At 45.3% G+C, this 18,441-nt stretch overlaps 1 protein-coding gene across 7 annotated transcripts in view; it reads left to right on the top strand.

Annotated features, from left to right (window-relative positions):
• Window positions 1-18,441, top strand: part of LOC135213207 (cyclin-I-like) — a 364,491-nt gene that overhangs the window by 230,163 nt on the left and 115,887 nt on the right. For all 7 annotated transcript variants that reach the window (XM_064247187.1, XM_064247183.1, XM_064247181.1 and 4 more), the window contains one exon: window positions 16,320-16,863. In XM_064247187.1, coding sequence (XP_064103257.1) covers window positions 16,687-16,863 — 177 coding nt within the window. In that variant the 5' untranslated portion in view covers window positions 16,320-16,686. The remainder of the gene's footprint in view (window positions 1-16,319; window positions 16,864-18,441) is intronic.

Raw genomic sequence — 18,441 nt, 5'->3', positions numbered from 1 at the left:
TTACAGTCTGCTCAGGACCGCTCAAATAGAAGCGTCCTACGAGATTGTTTCCTCGTCGTCCGGATTTCTCCTCCTTCACCTAAAACCGAGGGTGGAAGGACTCTGATCTTTCTAGGCCACTGAAAAGGCATTGGAAAGAGCGCGCTGTTCGACTCGAGCCCGGAGCGCTTCTCGGAGGAAGCTCCTTCTTCTATCAAGAAGGCTAAGCTGGTTTCGATCGCCTCCTAGAGCTTGTATTTGATGATCGCACTCCCTTCGAGTTCTCCTGCTTCTTCTATTGAAGAGGACGCTGGGGTGGCTTCCAAGAGGATTTTGCTTGCAGTTCAAGAGCAGATTGCCTCTTTGGTTGGGAGTTTCTTTCAAAGGGATCCCCCTCGCAAGAAGGACGCTAGACTTCCTATTAAGAAGTTCTCGTCTTCTTTCTCCAGCCAAGGACGTGAAGCGTCCGCCCAGACATAGGACGTCTTCCAGGCACGAAGAGTCGTAACAAACGTCAGGATCTATCCGAGCGAGTTGCTCGAGATCAGGATACGCTCAGGCCTGAGGCGCCAGCCAGGTGCGAGGCCGGCCAAGTTAGGCGTGAGGATTCAGCCAAAGAAGCGCGAGGCGCCAGCCAAGCGCGGAGGATTCAGGCCAGGCGCGAGGTAGTTGCGTGAGGCCGCCAGACAAGCGCGAGACGTCAGCCAGGCGCGAGATGCCAGCCAGGCTACAAGCTCCAGCCAAGCGTGAAGCGCCAAGCCAAGCGCGAGGCGCCAAGACAAGCGCGAGGCGCCAGCCAAGCGCGAGGACTGCTTCAGCACGAGAAGTCAAGCAGACGCGAGACTTCTTTTAGACGTGAGAGAGAGTCGGTTCACTCTATGAGCCCCTCTCCTAGTAGGAGTTTGTCACCAGTAGAGAGAGAACGGGATGAAGATCCCCTCTCGTTTTTCAGGCCGATTTCTTCCACAAGGTGGAAAGGAAATAGATTCGGAAGAAGAGGGTGACGGGAGAGAAGGAGTCTCGAACTATAAAGTTCTAACTGACCTTCTTTTACGAGAATACGGAGATTCTTTTAACTCCTGCCGCTCCTCCTTCGCCTCGATCACTGTTTTCGAGTGCGATTGTGCCTAAGTCTTCGTCGGTCTTGAAGATGAGACCTACGATCTCTATGAAGAGAACGCTTCAGTCCTTAGACAAATGGATGTTGTCTAAGAAGGATCTGGGCAGGACCCACCTTCTGTAATGCCTCCAGCCATTCTTTCTGGCAAGAGAGGTTTCCGGTACCGAACTGGGGAGAACATGGGCCCTTTCTCTTCCAGCGGCAGCCGAAGCGGACTTTTCAACCTTGGTTGACTCGTCAAGGAGACACGCTTTGAATGGAGCTCGCGTGTCTTGGGCTATTTCGGAAGACGGATCATCTCCTCAAGGGCTCTTCCATATTTGGAAGTGTTTAATTTCCTAGACTGGTCCCGGTTGGGGTGATGTCTAAGAAAGCTCATGACTCGGATGGTCTTGACCCCGAAGTCATTCTCAGTATTCTTGCTTGTATTGACAAGGCGGTACAAGACGGATCGGGAGAAACTCCTCCTCTCTTTTCGGAGCAGTACTCCTTAAGAAGAGGAGTATTTTTAGTTCATTCCTAACCAAGGCGGTTTCTCCCTCACAGAGAGCAGCCCTGGTTTTCGTCTCCCATGTCTGACTTCCTGTTTCCTTCTCAGTTAGTGAAGGACTTTCTCGATCACTGACTGAGAAGGCGACTCAGGATCTTCTCCTGCAAACTGCAAGGAAGAAGAGACCTCTTGTTTCTGTTGACAAGAAAGGACCGACTTCTACGGTTCAGCCCTTTCGAGGAGGGGCCTCTCTCCAGAGCTACCTCTAAGAGAAGAGGTCTTGAGAGGAGAGGTAAGGCTCCTTCCCGTCCCTTTAAGAAAGGGAAGGTGAGACAGACAGCCTCCAAACACCAGTGGGGCCAAGGCTTTCTCGAATTTGCAGACGCCTGGTCACTTCATAAACTCAGCGCCTCTTCCATGTCCATAATCAGGAAGGGATATCTTATCCCCTTCCAAGACAGTCCTCCACTAACGACCATTCCGCGGGAACTGTCAGCCAGATACAGGGACCCTGTACTGAGGGATACTCTTCGTCTGATGGTGAATCAAATGTGGGACAAAAGAGCTATAGAACTGGTTCTAGAGCAAAAACTCTCCGGGGTTTTTCAATCGGCTTTTCCTGGTTGCGAAAGCCTCGGGGGGCTGGAGACCAGTTCTAGATGTCAGCGCTCTGAACAAGTTCGTTCGAAAGGAGAAGTTCTCTATGGAGACTTCGGCCTCAGTCCTTGCGGCGTTACGTCAAGGAGATTGGATGGTGTCGCTGGATCTCCAGGACGCCTATTTTCATGTCCCGATTCACCCTTCGTCGAAGAAGTTACCTCCGTTTCATGACGGGGGGAAGGATCTTTCAGTTCAGGGCCTTGTGTTTCGGCCTATCAGCTCCTCAGGTCTTCACAAGCCTGATGAAGAATGTGGCGAGGTTTCTTCACCTCAAAGGCGTCAACATCTCTCTATATTTGGACGATTGGCTCATCAGGGCCAGAACAGAGAGACAGTGTTTGGAGGACCTTTCTTTTTGACCCTAGATCTGATAAAGGCGTTGGACTACTCGTGAACCTCGAGAAGTCACAGCTGATTCCCAGACAGAACTTGGTCTATCTGGGGATTCAGATGGATTCTCGGGGTTTTTCGAGTATTTCCTTCGCAAGAGAGAATCGTGAGAGGCTTGGAAAAAGTCTCTCTCTTTCTTAGGGAAAGAACGAACTTCGGGCGAGGGAATGGTTAAGCCTACTAGGCACCCTTTCCTCGCTCGAACAGTTCTTTCCTCTAGGAAGACTACATCTTCGCCCTCTTCAGTTTTTCCTAGGAGATCGTGGAACTGGAAGACGGGACTTCTCTCTCCGACAGTTTTTCCTCCCTTCCAATGGAGATGAAACCACACCTGCAATGGTGGTTGTCCCCTCTAAAAGAGAACAAGGGAATTTCTCTGGAAGTTCCGAACCCAAGCCGAGTGTTGTATTCCTTCCGACGCATCGGAGAAGGTTGGGAGCAACACTAGGACCGAGAGAAGTGGTCAGGCACCTGGAAGGCAGCACAGGTGTCCTGGCACATAAATTGCAAAGAACTTCTAGCAGTTCACTTAGCGCTAAAGTTCTTCGAACCCTTTGTGACGAACAGTGTGGTCCAAGTGAATGTGGACAACACTACAGCCCTGTCCTACATTCGGAAGCAGGGAGGAACACACTCAGTGTCGCTTTACGAGATAGCAAGAGATCTGCTAATTTGGGCCTCACAAAGAAACATCGCCCTCCTAACAGAGTTTGTTCAGGGGACGAGAAACGTCAGGGCGGACAGACCTGAGCAGGAGAAGCCAGGTCCTTCACACAGAATGGACTCTTCATTCAGAGGTGTGTCAGAGTCTTTGGGATCTTTGGGGCACTCCTCACGTAGATCTGTTCGCCACATTCCTTTCCAAAAGGCTGGAAGTCTTTTGTTCAGTGGTGGAAGACCCAAGAGCTCTCGTGGTCGACGCCTTCCTGCTGGACTGTCTCATGTGGACGTGTACGCTTTCCCCCCTTTCATAATCCTGGGACAAGTGTTGAGAAAGTTCGTAGCGTCCAACGGGACAAGGATGACCCTGATAGCCCCGTTTGGCCAGCACAAGATTGGTTTGCAGAGGTGCTGGAGTGGACAGTAGACTTCCCAAGATCCCTTCCAAAAAGGATGGATCTTCTCAGACAGCCACACTTCGAGAGGTTTCATCAAAACCTCCCCGCTCTCGCTCTGACTGCCTTTCGACTATCGAAAGACTTGTCAGAGCAAAGGGGGTTTTCTCGCGAAGCTGCAAGCGCTATCGCTAGAGCCCGCAGAGCTTCCACTAGACGAGTCTATCAGTCGAAGTGGGAGGTATTCAGAAGGTGGTGTAAGTCTAAGAAGTTGTCCTCCTCCAGTACCTCTATAACCGAAATCGCCGATTTCCTATTGTTCTTGAGAGAGGTCTCTCATTTGTCTGTTTCGACAATCAAAGGATACAGGAGCATGCTGTCGGCAGTATTTAGAAACAGAGGCCTAGACATTGCTGACAATAAAGATCTGCACGACTTGATTAGATCGTTTGAAACGACAAAATCGAAGGAACTAACTCCCACCCAGCTGGAACCTGGACGTAGTTCTCAAGTTCCTTTCGTCTGACAGATTTGAGCCTCCCCACGTAGCTTCGTTCAGGGATATAACAAGAAAATGCTTGTTTCTCCTATCTTTGGCGAACAGCCAAAAAGAGTTGGCGAACTTCATGCCCTAGAAGATGAAGTCGGCTTTCTTTAACAAAGACTCGGCCTTTTGCTCGTTTAGAACTCTGTTTCTAGCGAAGAATGAAAATCCATCGAATCCCTGGCCCAAGAGATTCGAGATCAAAGGCTTATCGAGTCTAGTAGGGAGAGAAACAGAGAGGTCTCTTTGCCCGGTAAGAGCCTTGAAGTTCTTCTTACAAAGAAAGAAACAAATGGGAGGCTCTAGACAAAGTCTTTGGTGTTCGATTAAGGACCCCACAATAATCATGTCTAAGAACGCATTAGCTTTCTTCATTAGGAGCGTCTATTACGGATGCTCACAAGTTCTGTCCTGACGACTCTTTTCCGATTTTAAGAGTAAAAGCCCATGAAGTTAGAGCAGTGGCGACGTCTCTCTCTTTTCAGAAGAATATGTCATTAAAGAAAATCATTGACACGACATATTGGAGGTGCAATTCAGTTTTGCATCTCACTATCTTAAAGACGTTCGCGTGACCTACGAGAAATGTTTTTTCTCTGGGACCATTTGTATCGGCGGATACAATACCTGGGTATGGGAGCAAACACCAATCCTTAAATTTGTACATACCCTCTACTAGATATGTTCTAGATTTCTGCTGACAAAGAGGGCTCGGTGCTGCACTGGCGGCCAGTCACTGTTGTTCAGTAAGGAACTCTTGTGATATCTTTTAGGGGAGTATTAAAATTTTTTTTTTTTGAGTTTTTGTATGAATGAGTTTTTCGTTTCGAGTTATGGGTTGTTTGTTATGAGTTCGGGGATAACTCAGAACAATTCTACTATACTAACATGGTGGTTAGGATCAGGTGGTCGGGATTGGTTATGCTCCTTCACAAGGTGTGTTGTCATAGAAGTGGTCCAGTACCCATTGACAAGTCCTTTTAGGCTCTGCCGAGTAAGCGGTTCTTATACCCATCGACAGACCCACAAGAACTCTAGCCATAGATCTAATATCTCGCTAAAGTCTTGAGGTGATGCAGACTACCGGGCTACAGCCACGAAGTCTACCACCTATCAGGTAGGAACCAAGGTTTTTTCTTTTATACCTACAACATATGTTGTTTACCTGTCTATTCCATATTAGCTGTCCCTGACCCTCCACCAAAGGGTGCCAATCAGCTATGTATATATCTGACAGGTAAGTTCATTGTATGAAAATGATATTGTTATAATACAATAAAGTTTCATACATACTTACCTGGCAGATATATACGATTAATGGCCCACCCAGCCCTCCCCGCGAGGAGACAGGTGGAAGAGGAGAAAATATGATAGAAAACGGGAATGGTTCCTAGTCCTGCCGCCCAGGGCAGGCAGGTAGATCACCTGACCTACCGGTAGCGAGTAGGCGCGAAATTTGAATTTCTGTCTTAGCTATGTATATATCTGCCAGGTAAGTATGTATGAAACTTTATTGTATTATAACAATATCATTTTAACTCTCCCCTGCAGTGCGTGATGCTTCTGCTCGCACACAGGAGCCTTCATTGGAGAGAGGTCGCAGAGAAACTGTCTCTCCCTCTTGGGGACAACATGCGCCCCCTTTCTACACCTGTGCAAGCGGCAATACAGCGAGAAATACTTCCTGATACGCACCATTTATTTTCGCGCTGCGTTACTCCTGGACAGCACGCGTGATTGCGTATACTTCCTTTAGACAACGCTCACCTGTAATGCGCATTACCCAATGGACTGCTTCACCGCTGCCTCAGCAACAGTATAAGCGCTTACCGAGACACACTACTGCCTGTGCGCACCAACGCGCATCACCAGAGCATTTTTCTAAACTCCAGCAGGCACGCTCGGTCTCCAGTATCACACCCTAGGTGCGCTCCTTCTTTGGAACGTTCTTCTTCATCTACTCATGCAACAAGAAGTGCAATTTCACCTGTAGAGTGTCGACGCTCTCCACCGTGTTCTAACTCCTGCAGCTCTAGGCGTTCTCCCTCGCACCAATATGCCCGCCATTCACCTGCTCACGCTTACGCGCATTCAGAACCTGTGTACGCGCCTGCACTGACACGTGCTCTTGTGGATACACACGATAGGGAAAACGGAGGCGTCCGAGTCAGAGTGCCCGTCCTCGGAACTTCCATCATCTGCTCCTCCTCCGAAGGTCCCATCTCCACCTCGGGATATTCGTAAAGCTGCAACCCAGCCTTCCAAAAGGCAGCCATATAGGCTTCACCATTGATCAGAGGTCGTCGTTCCCCGACTCTTCCTCGAGAACAAGGCCACAAGCAGGCCCCTTTTCTTTCATAGACCTTCCAGCCCCCCTTCCGATTTCTCTTGGGAAGTTGGGAGAGCAGTTAAGGGGATTTACTATCCCTGAGCTGCCACGAGTGCTTAATGTCAGGAGGCAAGAGGCTCTGGAAGTAAAGGCATCCTGTGCATCCTCCTTACGAGTCCAGACCTCCAACCTTTCGAGGTTCTCGATCTTCAAGGGCTTGTTCCCTGGTAGAGAAGTATCATATCTCGCCCATAGAGTTCGAACCCAGCCAAGATCCTCCTGACAGGGCTCCAACAGTGCTTGCAGAGAGGGCTCCATCTCCCCTCTCCTCCAGCCTCGCCAGAAGCAGACAGGCGCCCTCCAACTCCACCATCCCCTTCTCACAAGGGGCTGTCCGACAAGGGCATAAGGACCTTTGGAAAGCAGCGAAGAATCGCCCTCACGATTCCGAGCCTCCGAGGGCTCCTGTGGCTCTGGGGGCCTCGGCTCCTTGACCTTCTGCTGCCCTTCGTGAACAACTAGAGACTCAGCATTCTTCTTCAAGGCTGGACCCCTCTCATTCACGCCCGGGTGCATCAATGCAGAGGGAGGATGATTTTCACGTGGCAACCGACGATTTGGCTGGCTACCTTCTGGAACCAGCTGCTCCAGTTGTTCCGGAAGATGCGGCAGCTGAAACCAGCTTCCGCGAGATCATCAGTCTCGTCTGGAAGGTAAACGGCCTAGGAGAAGCTCCAAGTACGTCTCCGAAAGGTCGTACGTCGGCATTCGACCTTCTTTGTTGCGCCCCTCGGGGTGCTTGTCCTGTTCATCAACTCTCCCCCTCCTCTGATTTGACCCCTGAAGATGTCATCATCCTATCGTCAGGGATCGACAAAGGATCTTGCCCTTCAGGTGGAAGTCCAAGACATGCTTGGGAAGGATGCTCTTTAGGAGCCTCTCAGCAAGTCTAGGCTTCTTCAGTCGACCCTTTTTTGTAAAGAAGGTGTCTGGAGGCTGGAGACCAGTCATCAACCTCTCAGCCCTGAACAAGTTTGTTTAACAAACCCCATTCAGGATGGAGACCCCCAGCACGGTCAGACAGGCCATTCGTCCTCTGGATTATATGGTGACGATTGACCTAAAAGACACATACTTCCAGATCCCAGTCCATCCGTTGTCTAGGAAGTATCTTCGTCTTGTTGTAGTGGACAGTGTTCCAATTCAAGGTCCTATGTTTTGGTTTCTCCACAGCTCCGCAAGTCTTCGCTCAGGTGTTCACCCTAGTGTCGACATGGGCTCATCGCCAGGGCATTCGTCTATTGCATTACCTAGACGATTGGCTGATACTGACGCCCTCGGTGGAACTGCTTCGTCTCCACTGAGACAGTTCTGGCGTTTTCTCACATTCTGGGGATCATGGTGAACTGCAAGAAGTCGTCTGTTTGCAAGCCAGCATCCGTGATGGTATTCTTTGACTTTGAAAAAGGAAATGTCATTAATAATAGATAGGATTTCTTCGGTGATCCCCCGTGACATTCTTCATGCATTGTTTGTAGGTGACCAATCTATTTCTTTTCCAGGAGAGGGAATGGCTACAGTTGAAATAAACCTAAATTTCATGTATGACACTTACCTGGCAGGTATATATATAGCTATATTCTCTGTTCGCACTGGCAGAATTTTCAAAACTCGCGGCACCCGCTAGATCACTGGTAGTTCAGGTGATCGCCACCCCGCTCCCGTGGCGCTGGTGCTCGGAATCATTCCCATTTTCGTCAGATTTTTTTCTGCCACTGAACCGGCAACATCGTTGTTGGTTCCCTGCTAGAATTCGAACTCGTTAGCTGACTTTCGCTGTACTTGGATGGTTTATTGGGTATCGTATTGGAAAGTTGGATTGGCAATCGCGATTGGAAGTTCTTATAATGTCTGATTCTGGTGTAGTATTTCGAGTGTGTATGAAAGAAGGTGTCAAGGTGAGACTGCCGAAAGCCTCGTAGACCCTCACACCAGTATGTAAGAAGTGTAGAGAGGTTTTGTGTACTTGGGATAATAGATGTAATGAGTGTGAAAGTTTAAATGAGAAGGAGTGGAAGACTTTCACAAATATGTTGAGAGACTAGAAAAGGATAGAGTAAGAAGATCGGTGTCCTCGGAGTGAGAGGTCAGGAATCTTCTAGTAAGGCCTTGAATACTTCTGTTATTTCTCCCCCTTCTTCCCAAGTAGAAGTTGTTAATCCTTCTCCTCAGGTCTCTCCTGCGCCTGCTGCTGTTTCTGAGGATACTAATTATGTGAAAGTGTTTGCCGCCCTTGCGTCAATGGGCGATCAGATTCAGCGTCTTACAGACAAAGTGGGTACGTTTGAAAGTGTCAGTGTAAGATGGAGGGGGCGGCTGATCGTCTCACTCGTGCTCCTAGACCTAGGCCTCTGCCAAGCTCCCAGAACCCAAGGGAGAAGGCATGTCGACAGTCGAAGGGAGGCGAGAGGGGTTCCCTTACGATCAGTCGTCCCTTCAGGCAGTCCTGTTGCGTCCCAGGCTGCAGCAGTGCGTCATAGAAAAGGCGACACTGGGAAGTGTTTTCCTCCTACAGATAGTGCTGCGTCAGGCAAGTATGGACGTTATGCGGAAGTTTCACGTCCTCTGAAGAGGACGCATAGAGACCTACGTCTTCTCAAGATGAGCTGTGACCCTCAAGAGCGGTGGAGTAGTCCCGAGATTTTCTCTTCTAGTGATGAGGAAGAGGTGGTTCCGTTTAAAAGGAGGAGATCCTTTAAGTCAGACAAGACGCAAGACCTCATGTATACGACCGGTTCTCTGGATAGGAGCCCTCCTTCTGAATACGGAGCAGTCTCTCCAGTATCTTCTCCTTATCGTAGAGCTCAGGATCGAATTTCTTTAATCGTTTTGATGATCCTTCTCGTCGTCGTTCTCCGCTTGCTCAGACTTCCCGCCAGGAAACAGAGACTAGGAACTTCCTTGAAGAGATGCAAGGAGGGTTAGCCGATTTAGTTAAATCGTGGGGAACATCGGAACATCCTCCTACGAGGCGTAAGGACGCATCTCTCCCCGTCAAGTCATCTAAAAGGACGCATGCTGGTTTGCCTCCTTCTCATCACGCTTCGGAGTCTCGGGTAGTACGCAAGTTACGGGAGCAGGACGCAGGACGCAAGTTACGGAAACAGGAAGCAGGACGCAAGTTTCTGGCAGCAGGACGCAAGCTTCCGGAACAGGACGCAACCTCGGAGCTCAGAAGGACGCAGGACGCAGGCGGCAGGAGCCGGCTTCTTCCCGAGAGGTTGGAGAAGATTTTCTGCAGCAAGACCTTGGTTTACAGGATGTGTCTTCGGCAGAAAGAGGAAATAGAAGACTTAGAATCTGAGGAAGAAAAAGATGGTGAAGCACCTTCTTCAGACTATAAGAAATTAACGAACTGCCTTCTTTCTCTTTTTGAAGGGGATTTTCAGCCTGCAGCTCCGACATCACCCCTTTCTCAATTCTCCAAGAATAAAACTCCGAAGAAGTCCTCGTTTTGAAGATGAAGTTTTCGATTACGGCTAAGAAGGCTCTTCAAAGAATTGATACGTGGTTAAGGAAAAGAGGGAAGCGGGCAAGACTGTGTTCTCTTTCCCTCCTGCCAAATTGGCATCGAAGTCCGGAATTTGGTATGCGACGGGGAAAATCTCGGCCTGGGAGTTTTCCTGCCTCCTCCCAGGGGGATTTTTCCAACATTGTTGACAGTTCCCGCAGACATGCCTTGAATTCGGCTAAAGTGTGGTGGTCTCCATCAGAGTTAGATCATCTCTTGAAAGGGATTTTCCGGACCTTCGAGGTTTTCAATTTTCTTGATTGGTCCTTGGGGGCTCTGGGACGAACAGTGAAAATAATGAATCAACGGCTTCTCAACTCCCAAGCAGTATTATGTCCTGCATGGACAAAGCCTTAAGGGATGGCGCGAATGAATTAGCATCTCTTTTCACCGCAGAAGTTTTAAAGAAAAGGTCACTCCGATGCTCTTTTGCTGCTAAGGGGGCGTTTTTCTAACGCCCAGAAATCCGAATTTGTTTTGGTTTATTCCCCACTTTCGGATCAATTATTTCCTGCGGATATTATCAAGGATATTTCGCTTTCCCTAACTCAGAAGGCGACGCAGGATCTGTTAACTTCTTCGGTAAGAAAATTTTTACCCAACAAGGTGGTTAAGAAGACGTCTAACGGAATCAAGACAAGCTAGTCAGCCCTTTCGAGGCAAGTCCTTTTCTCGTCCTGCCTTCAGAGCAAGAAGAGCTCCGTCCAAGAGGGGTTCGAAACCCAGTAGTAAACAATGAACAACAAGTCCTTCAGACATCAGTAGGTGCCAGACTCCAGAAGTTTTGGGAGATTTGGCAAGAAAAGGGAGCAGATCCTTGGGTCGTCAAGGTAGCCAAAGAAGGTTACAAGATCCCTTTTCTGAAGAGACCACCTCTTGCGACATCTCCAAGAGAGCTTGGAGCTCATACACATCGATCCAGGGAAACAAGAAGCACTACATGAACAAGTTCTTTCTATGCTCAAGAAGGAGCAATAGAACCTGTTCGGATCACTATCTCCAGGATTTTACAACCGGCTGTTTTTAGTAACGAAATCCCTCGGGGGGATGGAGACCAGTACTGGACGTAAGTCAACTCAACTTATTTGTGGAGAAGACAAAATTTATGATGGAGACTACCGATTTCAGTACTGGCAGCGGTACGTCCAGGGGACTGGATGGTTACCCTGGACCTTCAAGACGCATATTTTCATATCCCAATTCATGCAGGATCCAGGAAGTACCTGAGATTTGTGATCCAGAACAGGGTCTTTCAGTTCAAAGCCCTCTGCTTTGGACTGTGCACAGCCCCACAAGTTTTTACAAGAGTGATGGCAAGCGTGGCGAAGTGGTGGCTACACATTCTAGGAATAAGAGTGTCTCTATACCTGGACGATTGGCTCATAAGAGCCAATCAAGAAAGCAATGTTCGGAGGACTTAGAAATGACGTTAACATTAACGAAAGAGTTAGGGTTGATGGTGAACTTAGAAAAGTCGAATATGACCCCCAGTCAGGAGCTAGTTTATTTGGGGATTCTGATTCATCCTCAGTGACTTTTCGGGCTTTTCCGTCTCCCAACAGACAAGAGCAGTGCATCCGGAAAGTTCAAGCCTTTCTAGAGAAAGAACAATGTTCAGCACGAGAGTGGATGAGCTTACTGGGGACCCTCTCGTCCCTGGAACGGTTCGTTTTTCTAGGAAGGCTTCACATGAGACCCCTACAAATATTTTTGAACCAAGTCTGGCCAAGAAAATTGCAACCAGATTCCTTCCTGTTTCAAATTCCTCGCAAGATCAAAGAGGAATTGCGGTGGTGGCTAACTCCGGGGAAGTTAGCGAAGGGAGCGTCGCTCCAGCAAAAGAACCCAGACCATGTAATTGAGTTCTCAGACGCGTCGGACGCAGGCTGGGGAGCGACTCTCGGACATCAAGAAGTTTCAGGTCGTTGGAGCAAGGAGGAAAGAAGCGGCTTGGCATATAAACAGGAAGGAACTGATGGCGATTTTCTTGGCTTTGAAAGAGTTCAACGCGGTGATTCGCAACAAGGTGGTGCAAGTCAACGCGGACAATACCACAGCTCTGGCGTACATCCGCAAACAAGGAGGGACATATTCAATCTCTCTTTGCAAGTTGGCGGAGGAGATCCTTCTTTGGGCAGAGAAGGAAAACGTAACCCTTCTCACCAGATTCATTCAAGGGGAGAAGAATGTGAGAGCGGACCTGTTGAGCAGGGAAGGTCAACTTCTATCAACAGAATGGGACTCTTCATCTAGAAGTATGCCAGCGTCTGTGGAAATTATGGGGTCGCCTAGTGGTGGACTTGTTTGCGACAGCAATGACAAAGAGATTGACGACTTATTGCTCTCCAGTCCCAGACCGTCAAGCAGTCGCAGTAGACGCCTTTCTTCTAGATTGGACGGGGCTAGACGTCTACTCCTTTGCCCCGTTCAAGATATTAGGAAAGGTTTTGAAGAAATTCAGGGAGAGTCAAGGGACAAGAATGACTCTCATAGCTCCATACTGGCCGGCCCGAGATTGGTTCACAGAGGTACTGGAATGGACAATAGATGTACCAAGGACACTTCCAGCAAGGAGTAGATCTACTCAAACAGCCTCACTTCAACAGGTACCACAAGAACACCCTCGCTCTGGGTCTGACTGCGTTCAGACTATCGAAAGACTTGTCAGAGCGAGGGGGTTTTCTAGAGAGGCGGCCAGAGCGGTGGCCGGAGCTAGAAGAGCCTCTACTATTAAGGTGTACCAGGCGAAGTGGGAAATCTTTCGCAAGTGGTGCAAGAGTCGGAAGATTTCTTCATCCAGTACCTCTGTGACCCAAATTACCGACTTCCTTTTATACTTAAAGAAGGAAATAAAATTGTCAACTCAGACTATTAAAGGGTATCGGAGTATGTTGGCCTCAGTATTTAGACATAGAGGTTTAGATATTATAAATAATCTAGATCTGAGAGACCTCATAAGGTCCTTTGGAACAAGGAAGGACCTCCAATACAGAGCGCCTTCCTGGAATCTCGATGTGGTCCTGAAATTCTTAGGAACTAGTAAGTTCGAACCGATGGATCAAGCCTCGTTGAGAGATATCTCGAAAAAGACCATCTTTTTGGTGGCCTTGGCCACAGCTAAAAGGGTGAGTGAGCTGCAAGCAATTAGCAAACATATTGGCTGGAAACATGACAAGGCGGTTTGCTCATTTCAGGAGGGGTTCTTGGCCAAGAACGAGAATCCAGCTCATCCATGGCCAAGGTCTTTTGAAATTATGGGTCTTTCAGATTTAGTAGGACAGGAACAAGAGAGAGTTCTTTGTCCAGTAAGGGCATTGTGCTTATTATTATGGAGAAAACCAGTAAGATTAGAGGAACTTCAGAATCACTGTGGTGCTCTGTGAAGAATCCTAGCAGAGCAATTGGACCAAAAATGCTATTGCCTTTTTCCTTAGGGAACTAATTAAAGAAAGAATCTCATATGTTATGCCAAGAAGAAAATTTCGGCATCCTTAAGGTTAAGGCGCACGAAGTGAGAGCAGTAGCTACTTCCTTGTCTTTTAAAAAGAATATGGCCCTCAAAGATATCATTGAAACGACGTTTTGGAGGACTAATTCAGTGTTTGCAAGTCATTACCTTAGAAACGTCAAAACAACGTTTGACAATTGTCAAACGTTGGGTCCATATGTATCCTCAGGAGCAGTATTGGGCAAAGGAATTTCCACCCCATAAACTTACTAACATGCTAGGTATTTTAATGAAGTGGTGTTGTTTTTATGTTGTCTGAGAGGGTTATTTCCTCTTCAGTCTGTGAAGTGTAGTGTGTTAGGTTAGTTTTGTGTGTGGTTCAGGTGGTCTAACTTATCCTAGCATGAATGCCCGTGGTAAGAGAGGGCTAGGGTTTCCTTCAACAAATTGGTCCCGTCCAGTTGTCAGACCCTTGTATTTAGCTTCATCAACTAATAGGTCACGTCCTAGTTGGAAGCTACTAAGGTTTAGCAGGCTAAGAGGCAGGAATGCTGAAGTCAGCTACCTTAGCAGGTAAGGAATCTAAGAGTATTTTGAATTTTAAATTTTAAAACTCTTACAATGTTGCTGTCTTTGACCCACCTCCAAATGTGTCAATCAGCTATATATATACCTGCCAGGTAAGTGTCATACATGAAAATGATGTTATTATGATATAACAAAGTTTCATGTATACTTACCTGGCAGGTATATATATAGCTATATTCTCTGTTCGCACTGGCAGAATTTTCAAAACTCGCGGCAACCGCTAGATCACTGGTAGTTCAGGTGATCGCCACCCCGCTCCCGTGGCGCTGGTGCTCGGAATCATTCCCATTTTCGTCAGATTTTTCTCTGAACCCTGTCTCCTGAGGGGAGGTGGGTGGGAATTTAATTATATATACCTGCCAGGTAAGTATACATGAAACTTTGTTATATCATAATAACATCATCTTTCAATTATTTGAACTACCTGCTGGGTAGAATGGCTGTAGATTTTCAACAAGTGAAATATTCATTGATGATTTCTGTCCCATTTGTGAAATACACCTAGACTCAGACATCCTGTTTGTTTAGAAGAAACCCCATCTGTAAAGGACCTGGGTATCACATGCGTAAGAAAAATGTATGGAGATTTTAGGCCAGCATCTTAGAATGCAGATTGTCAGACAGATTATGCAAATTCCTTATTTGTTGTGAAGTACCTCATTGGTGTTTAGTATATTCCTCAGCTATCCCCAGGCACCTGAAAATATTCTGTTCACCATGGTGGCATCAGGGTAGTCATTGGTGCCTTTTATTCATCATCTTTTCTTGATGCAAGATGAGGCTCACTCTAAAGCCCCATAGCTTTCTTATTAAGAGTGAAACAGTTGTTGAATGCTTGGGATCTTGGTAGTAGTAAGGTGTGCCTTTAACATACTGGTTATCCATCACTGGAAACTTCTAGAGGTTTCTTTTTGTGATTAGAATAGGAGCAACATGATAGAAAAAGAAGTTTACTCTTATTTTTACATTTACTTATGGCTACAAATTCAATGCTATTTTTGAATTTGGAGTGCATAATAATTCTTTTAAACGTAGGGATGCACTTATGCTGTTGTTACCTGTCTTTACAACATACTGTTCTTACTGCCTTTGAAAAGATAGCAACATTGAAGGAAGGAAATTGCTCCCAAGGAGATATGATCTACTTTTATGGTTATCTCTCTGATCTGTGGCAACAAAATTGGCATTGTACATGTAGACCAAAAGTGTAACAGTATGCATAAATGTGAAAGTTTGGTCTTTGTTGACTTTGTATTAGACACACTTGTAGCCCATACTGCAATGATTCTTTGGTATCCTTGACTGTTGAGCATTTATTCTCTGAATGCTTTAATCTTGGGTATCTCGGGAGCAGTTTCTACCTTGGTTTCATGGTGGGGATGGCAGGTGCATCCTCACCAGGATTCCTGGAGGGGATGTTGTACATAATGTTAGTGGCATGCATGTTCAGGTTGGTCTTGAGTTATAAACACTGTAATTTTATTTTTCAGTTTAATTTGTTTTTGTTGTGATGTTCTTTCATTTTGTAATTTGTTTTGATATTTGTATCAATGACCTAAAGTTTTTATACTTGATAAATTCCCATTGTCCATCTGCCATCTTAAATGAAAATAATGCAAGTAAATCTACTAATTTTTTTTTATTAAAAATCTAGTACGTACCATGTAATATTAATTCCTGTGATTGTAAATGAAGAACACCTATATACCTATAGTGATATGCAGGGATTTGTATGTTTTCTAGTTATAAATTTTGATTAAGTAAACTGAAACAATTTGGGTAGACAATGGTGCTTAAGGTTCTTTAACTGATATAGGATGCTTGCTTATAATATGATTTAGGTTCAGTAATAAGTAAAGGCCAAAGTTTAGTGTCCATAACAAGTGATGTCACCTCAACTGATTTTGTCAGTAGTAAAGTGAGGAAACATAGTATGCCTTCCCCTTCAAGTGCACTTCCAGATAGCCTGAGATTGAGAAGAATAACCAAGAAAAACTCTTGAAATAAAATATTATTAAAGTAATTATGCATTTACTGATTTATTTTATGTCACTAGTTGATTTGTTATTTTATTGGATTTTGAAAGAGAACACTTCATATAAAACAGTAAAGGGAGATCTGATTATGGTTCTATCTTTTTAACAGGTGAAATAGAAGCAGCCATGCCTTCCTGTTGTTGAAGTCTTGAGAAAGTCTAGGGGCTATTAAAAGGTTCAGTCAACCTTTAGATAGCCTTTTAGACTTTGATCTTGCCCAAGTATGGATTAGAATATGTACCCCAGAAAAACATCAACCAGTTCTATGCAATGACAGCATCATGCAAGGAAATCACATCACTGCAGATTACTAAGGGATTCCCTTTTGGTATCTTTTGGTTGATACGGTTCATCATGGCCGACGGATTATCTTCAGTATAAGTACGACACTATGCTACACAACGAAACAAAGTAGAAACTGTAATATTCTACAATAGATTTGTTACAGTCGATTTCTACATTGAATACCACAAAGGATGGGAGCCACTCAAGCACCCTTAAAGGGTTGCCAAAGTTCCCACACTGTAGCCTCCATAGCTTGGGTAGGACAAGACCGCTTGAGGCCAACTCATCTCCGTGCAACTCTGACAAGATTGCTTCAGAGAGAGAGTGAAGAATGGGAGCCCCTCACATTCGGCTATGTCACTGGACAGGTGAGTTTAGCTGTGCAGTTTTTATGTTTTTCTTTCTTTTTTGTGCTTATTTCCCAAATTTTGTGAGGTATATTGCATATTGTGAGAACATGAATTGTCCTTTACGCATTGTAGTTTTGCCTGAAGGCCCTTAATATGTACCTATTTGTTTCAATACTAACCTGCAAAAACTAATATTTGCATGTACCTTCATGTCCATGAATTGGGCATGAAAGGTACTTGCAATTATTAGTTCTGCAGGTAAGTATTAAAAAATTCATTTTAAAATTGAAGATAATTTTGACTAACAATTAGATAATGGAGGGTAATTTATCTCTCGTACTTTTCCGCTGTTCTCTGTGAACTGTTCATATGTTAATAATGACAACATAAAGTAGTTAGACGCTGTCATTCAGTTTTGTATATTATTTTTTTTGACAGTATTTTTGATCAGGTATTCATAACAAGAGTATTTTTTATCAAGTATTCATAATTAGGTACAACAAGGAACAGGAAAAAAATGTAAAAGTGAAAGAGCAAAGTGATTGAAGGGTAAAATTGAATCTTGTACATGTAACCTACAGTACTTGAAGTAGTAAGAATAGAAATGATACATGATTAGCATCTAAAGATAAAAAAACTTAAATTTGAAATACAAGAGCTAAAATTCATAAAGAAAAGAAAGTGTTTTGTTGTACCTTCAAGCAAGGAAATACAGCTGAATTGTATGCTAGAACCCATTGTTAGAGTATGCTTTGTTACAGCTTTATATGACCAAGCTGCCCCAGTATAGATACTCCAATCAGCTACAAAAGACATTTCTGAAACTAATGTTTATATTTTTATAGATGGTTTCTTGCTTAATGATATTCCCACTGTTACTGTTGTCATTGTTCACTACTTTTATAAGTAACTTACCAAGTAATTACATAGCTGTAGTTTCTAACTAGTACAGCAGCTTAAATTCAAAATTTGTGGCAATACTTTGATTGTTTAGGGCAGATGACAGCACCTCCCTCTAACAACAACACCAGGAATGTCTTGGCAGATAACCTTGTTCTGTTCATGTCGTCTTCGATGTAAAAATCGGATATTTGTGGCAGCTTTCTTCATCATTTGCCAGTTATTTAACTGGATTTCAGTGATGTGTTATCGCAGATTTCAAGTAACCTTCAAGCCTATAACTTTCAGGATCACATTTTATTATTCAGGTCTGATTCAAGTTTATCATTTTTTGCAAATTGATTATGTAACTACTTCCTTGTTTTCTTCTTAGTAAGTAGGAAATTTGCTCCTAGTGATATAGAAGCAGCATTTTCCATTAGCCTAGCATAGCTGGGCTATAGACTGTTTGCCTGAGTAGAGATAACTTAAGCAAACTACCATGAAGAGGGAAGTTATTTAATTGTCTGCTGAAGAATGGTTGATTTTTCAGTGAGTGGCTGCGTATAAGACATAAACATTGCATCCATCTTTGCTAAAGTAACATAATAGTATGTAGTAAAACTTTGCATTCACTACCGTCTTTGCCGAGTAGCGTAATGATGATAACTGCATTCGTTACTGCCTTACCAGAGAGCGTAATAAACATAAACATTG

The sequence above is a fragment of the Macrobrachium nipponense genome, chromosome 42 (assembly GCF_015104395.2).
Source record: "Macrobrachium nipponense isolate FS-2020 chromosome 42, ASM1510439v2, whole genome shotgun sequence".
In the NCBI taxonomy this organism is placed as follows: Eukaryota; Metazoa; Arthropoda; class Malacostraca; order Decapoda; family Palaemonidae; genus Macrobrachium; species Macrobrachium nipponense.
This window is presented reverse-complemented; position numbering and strand designations above follow the sequence as displayed.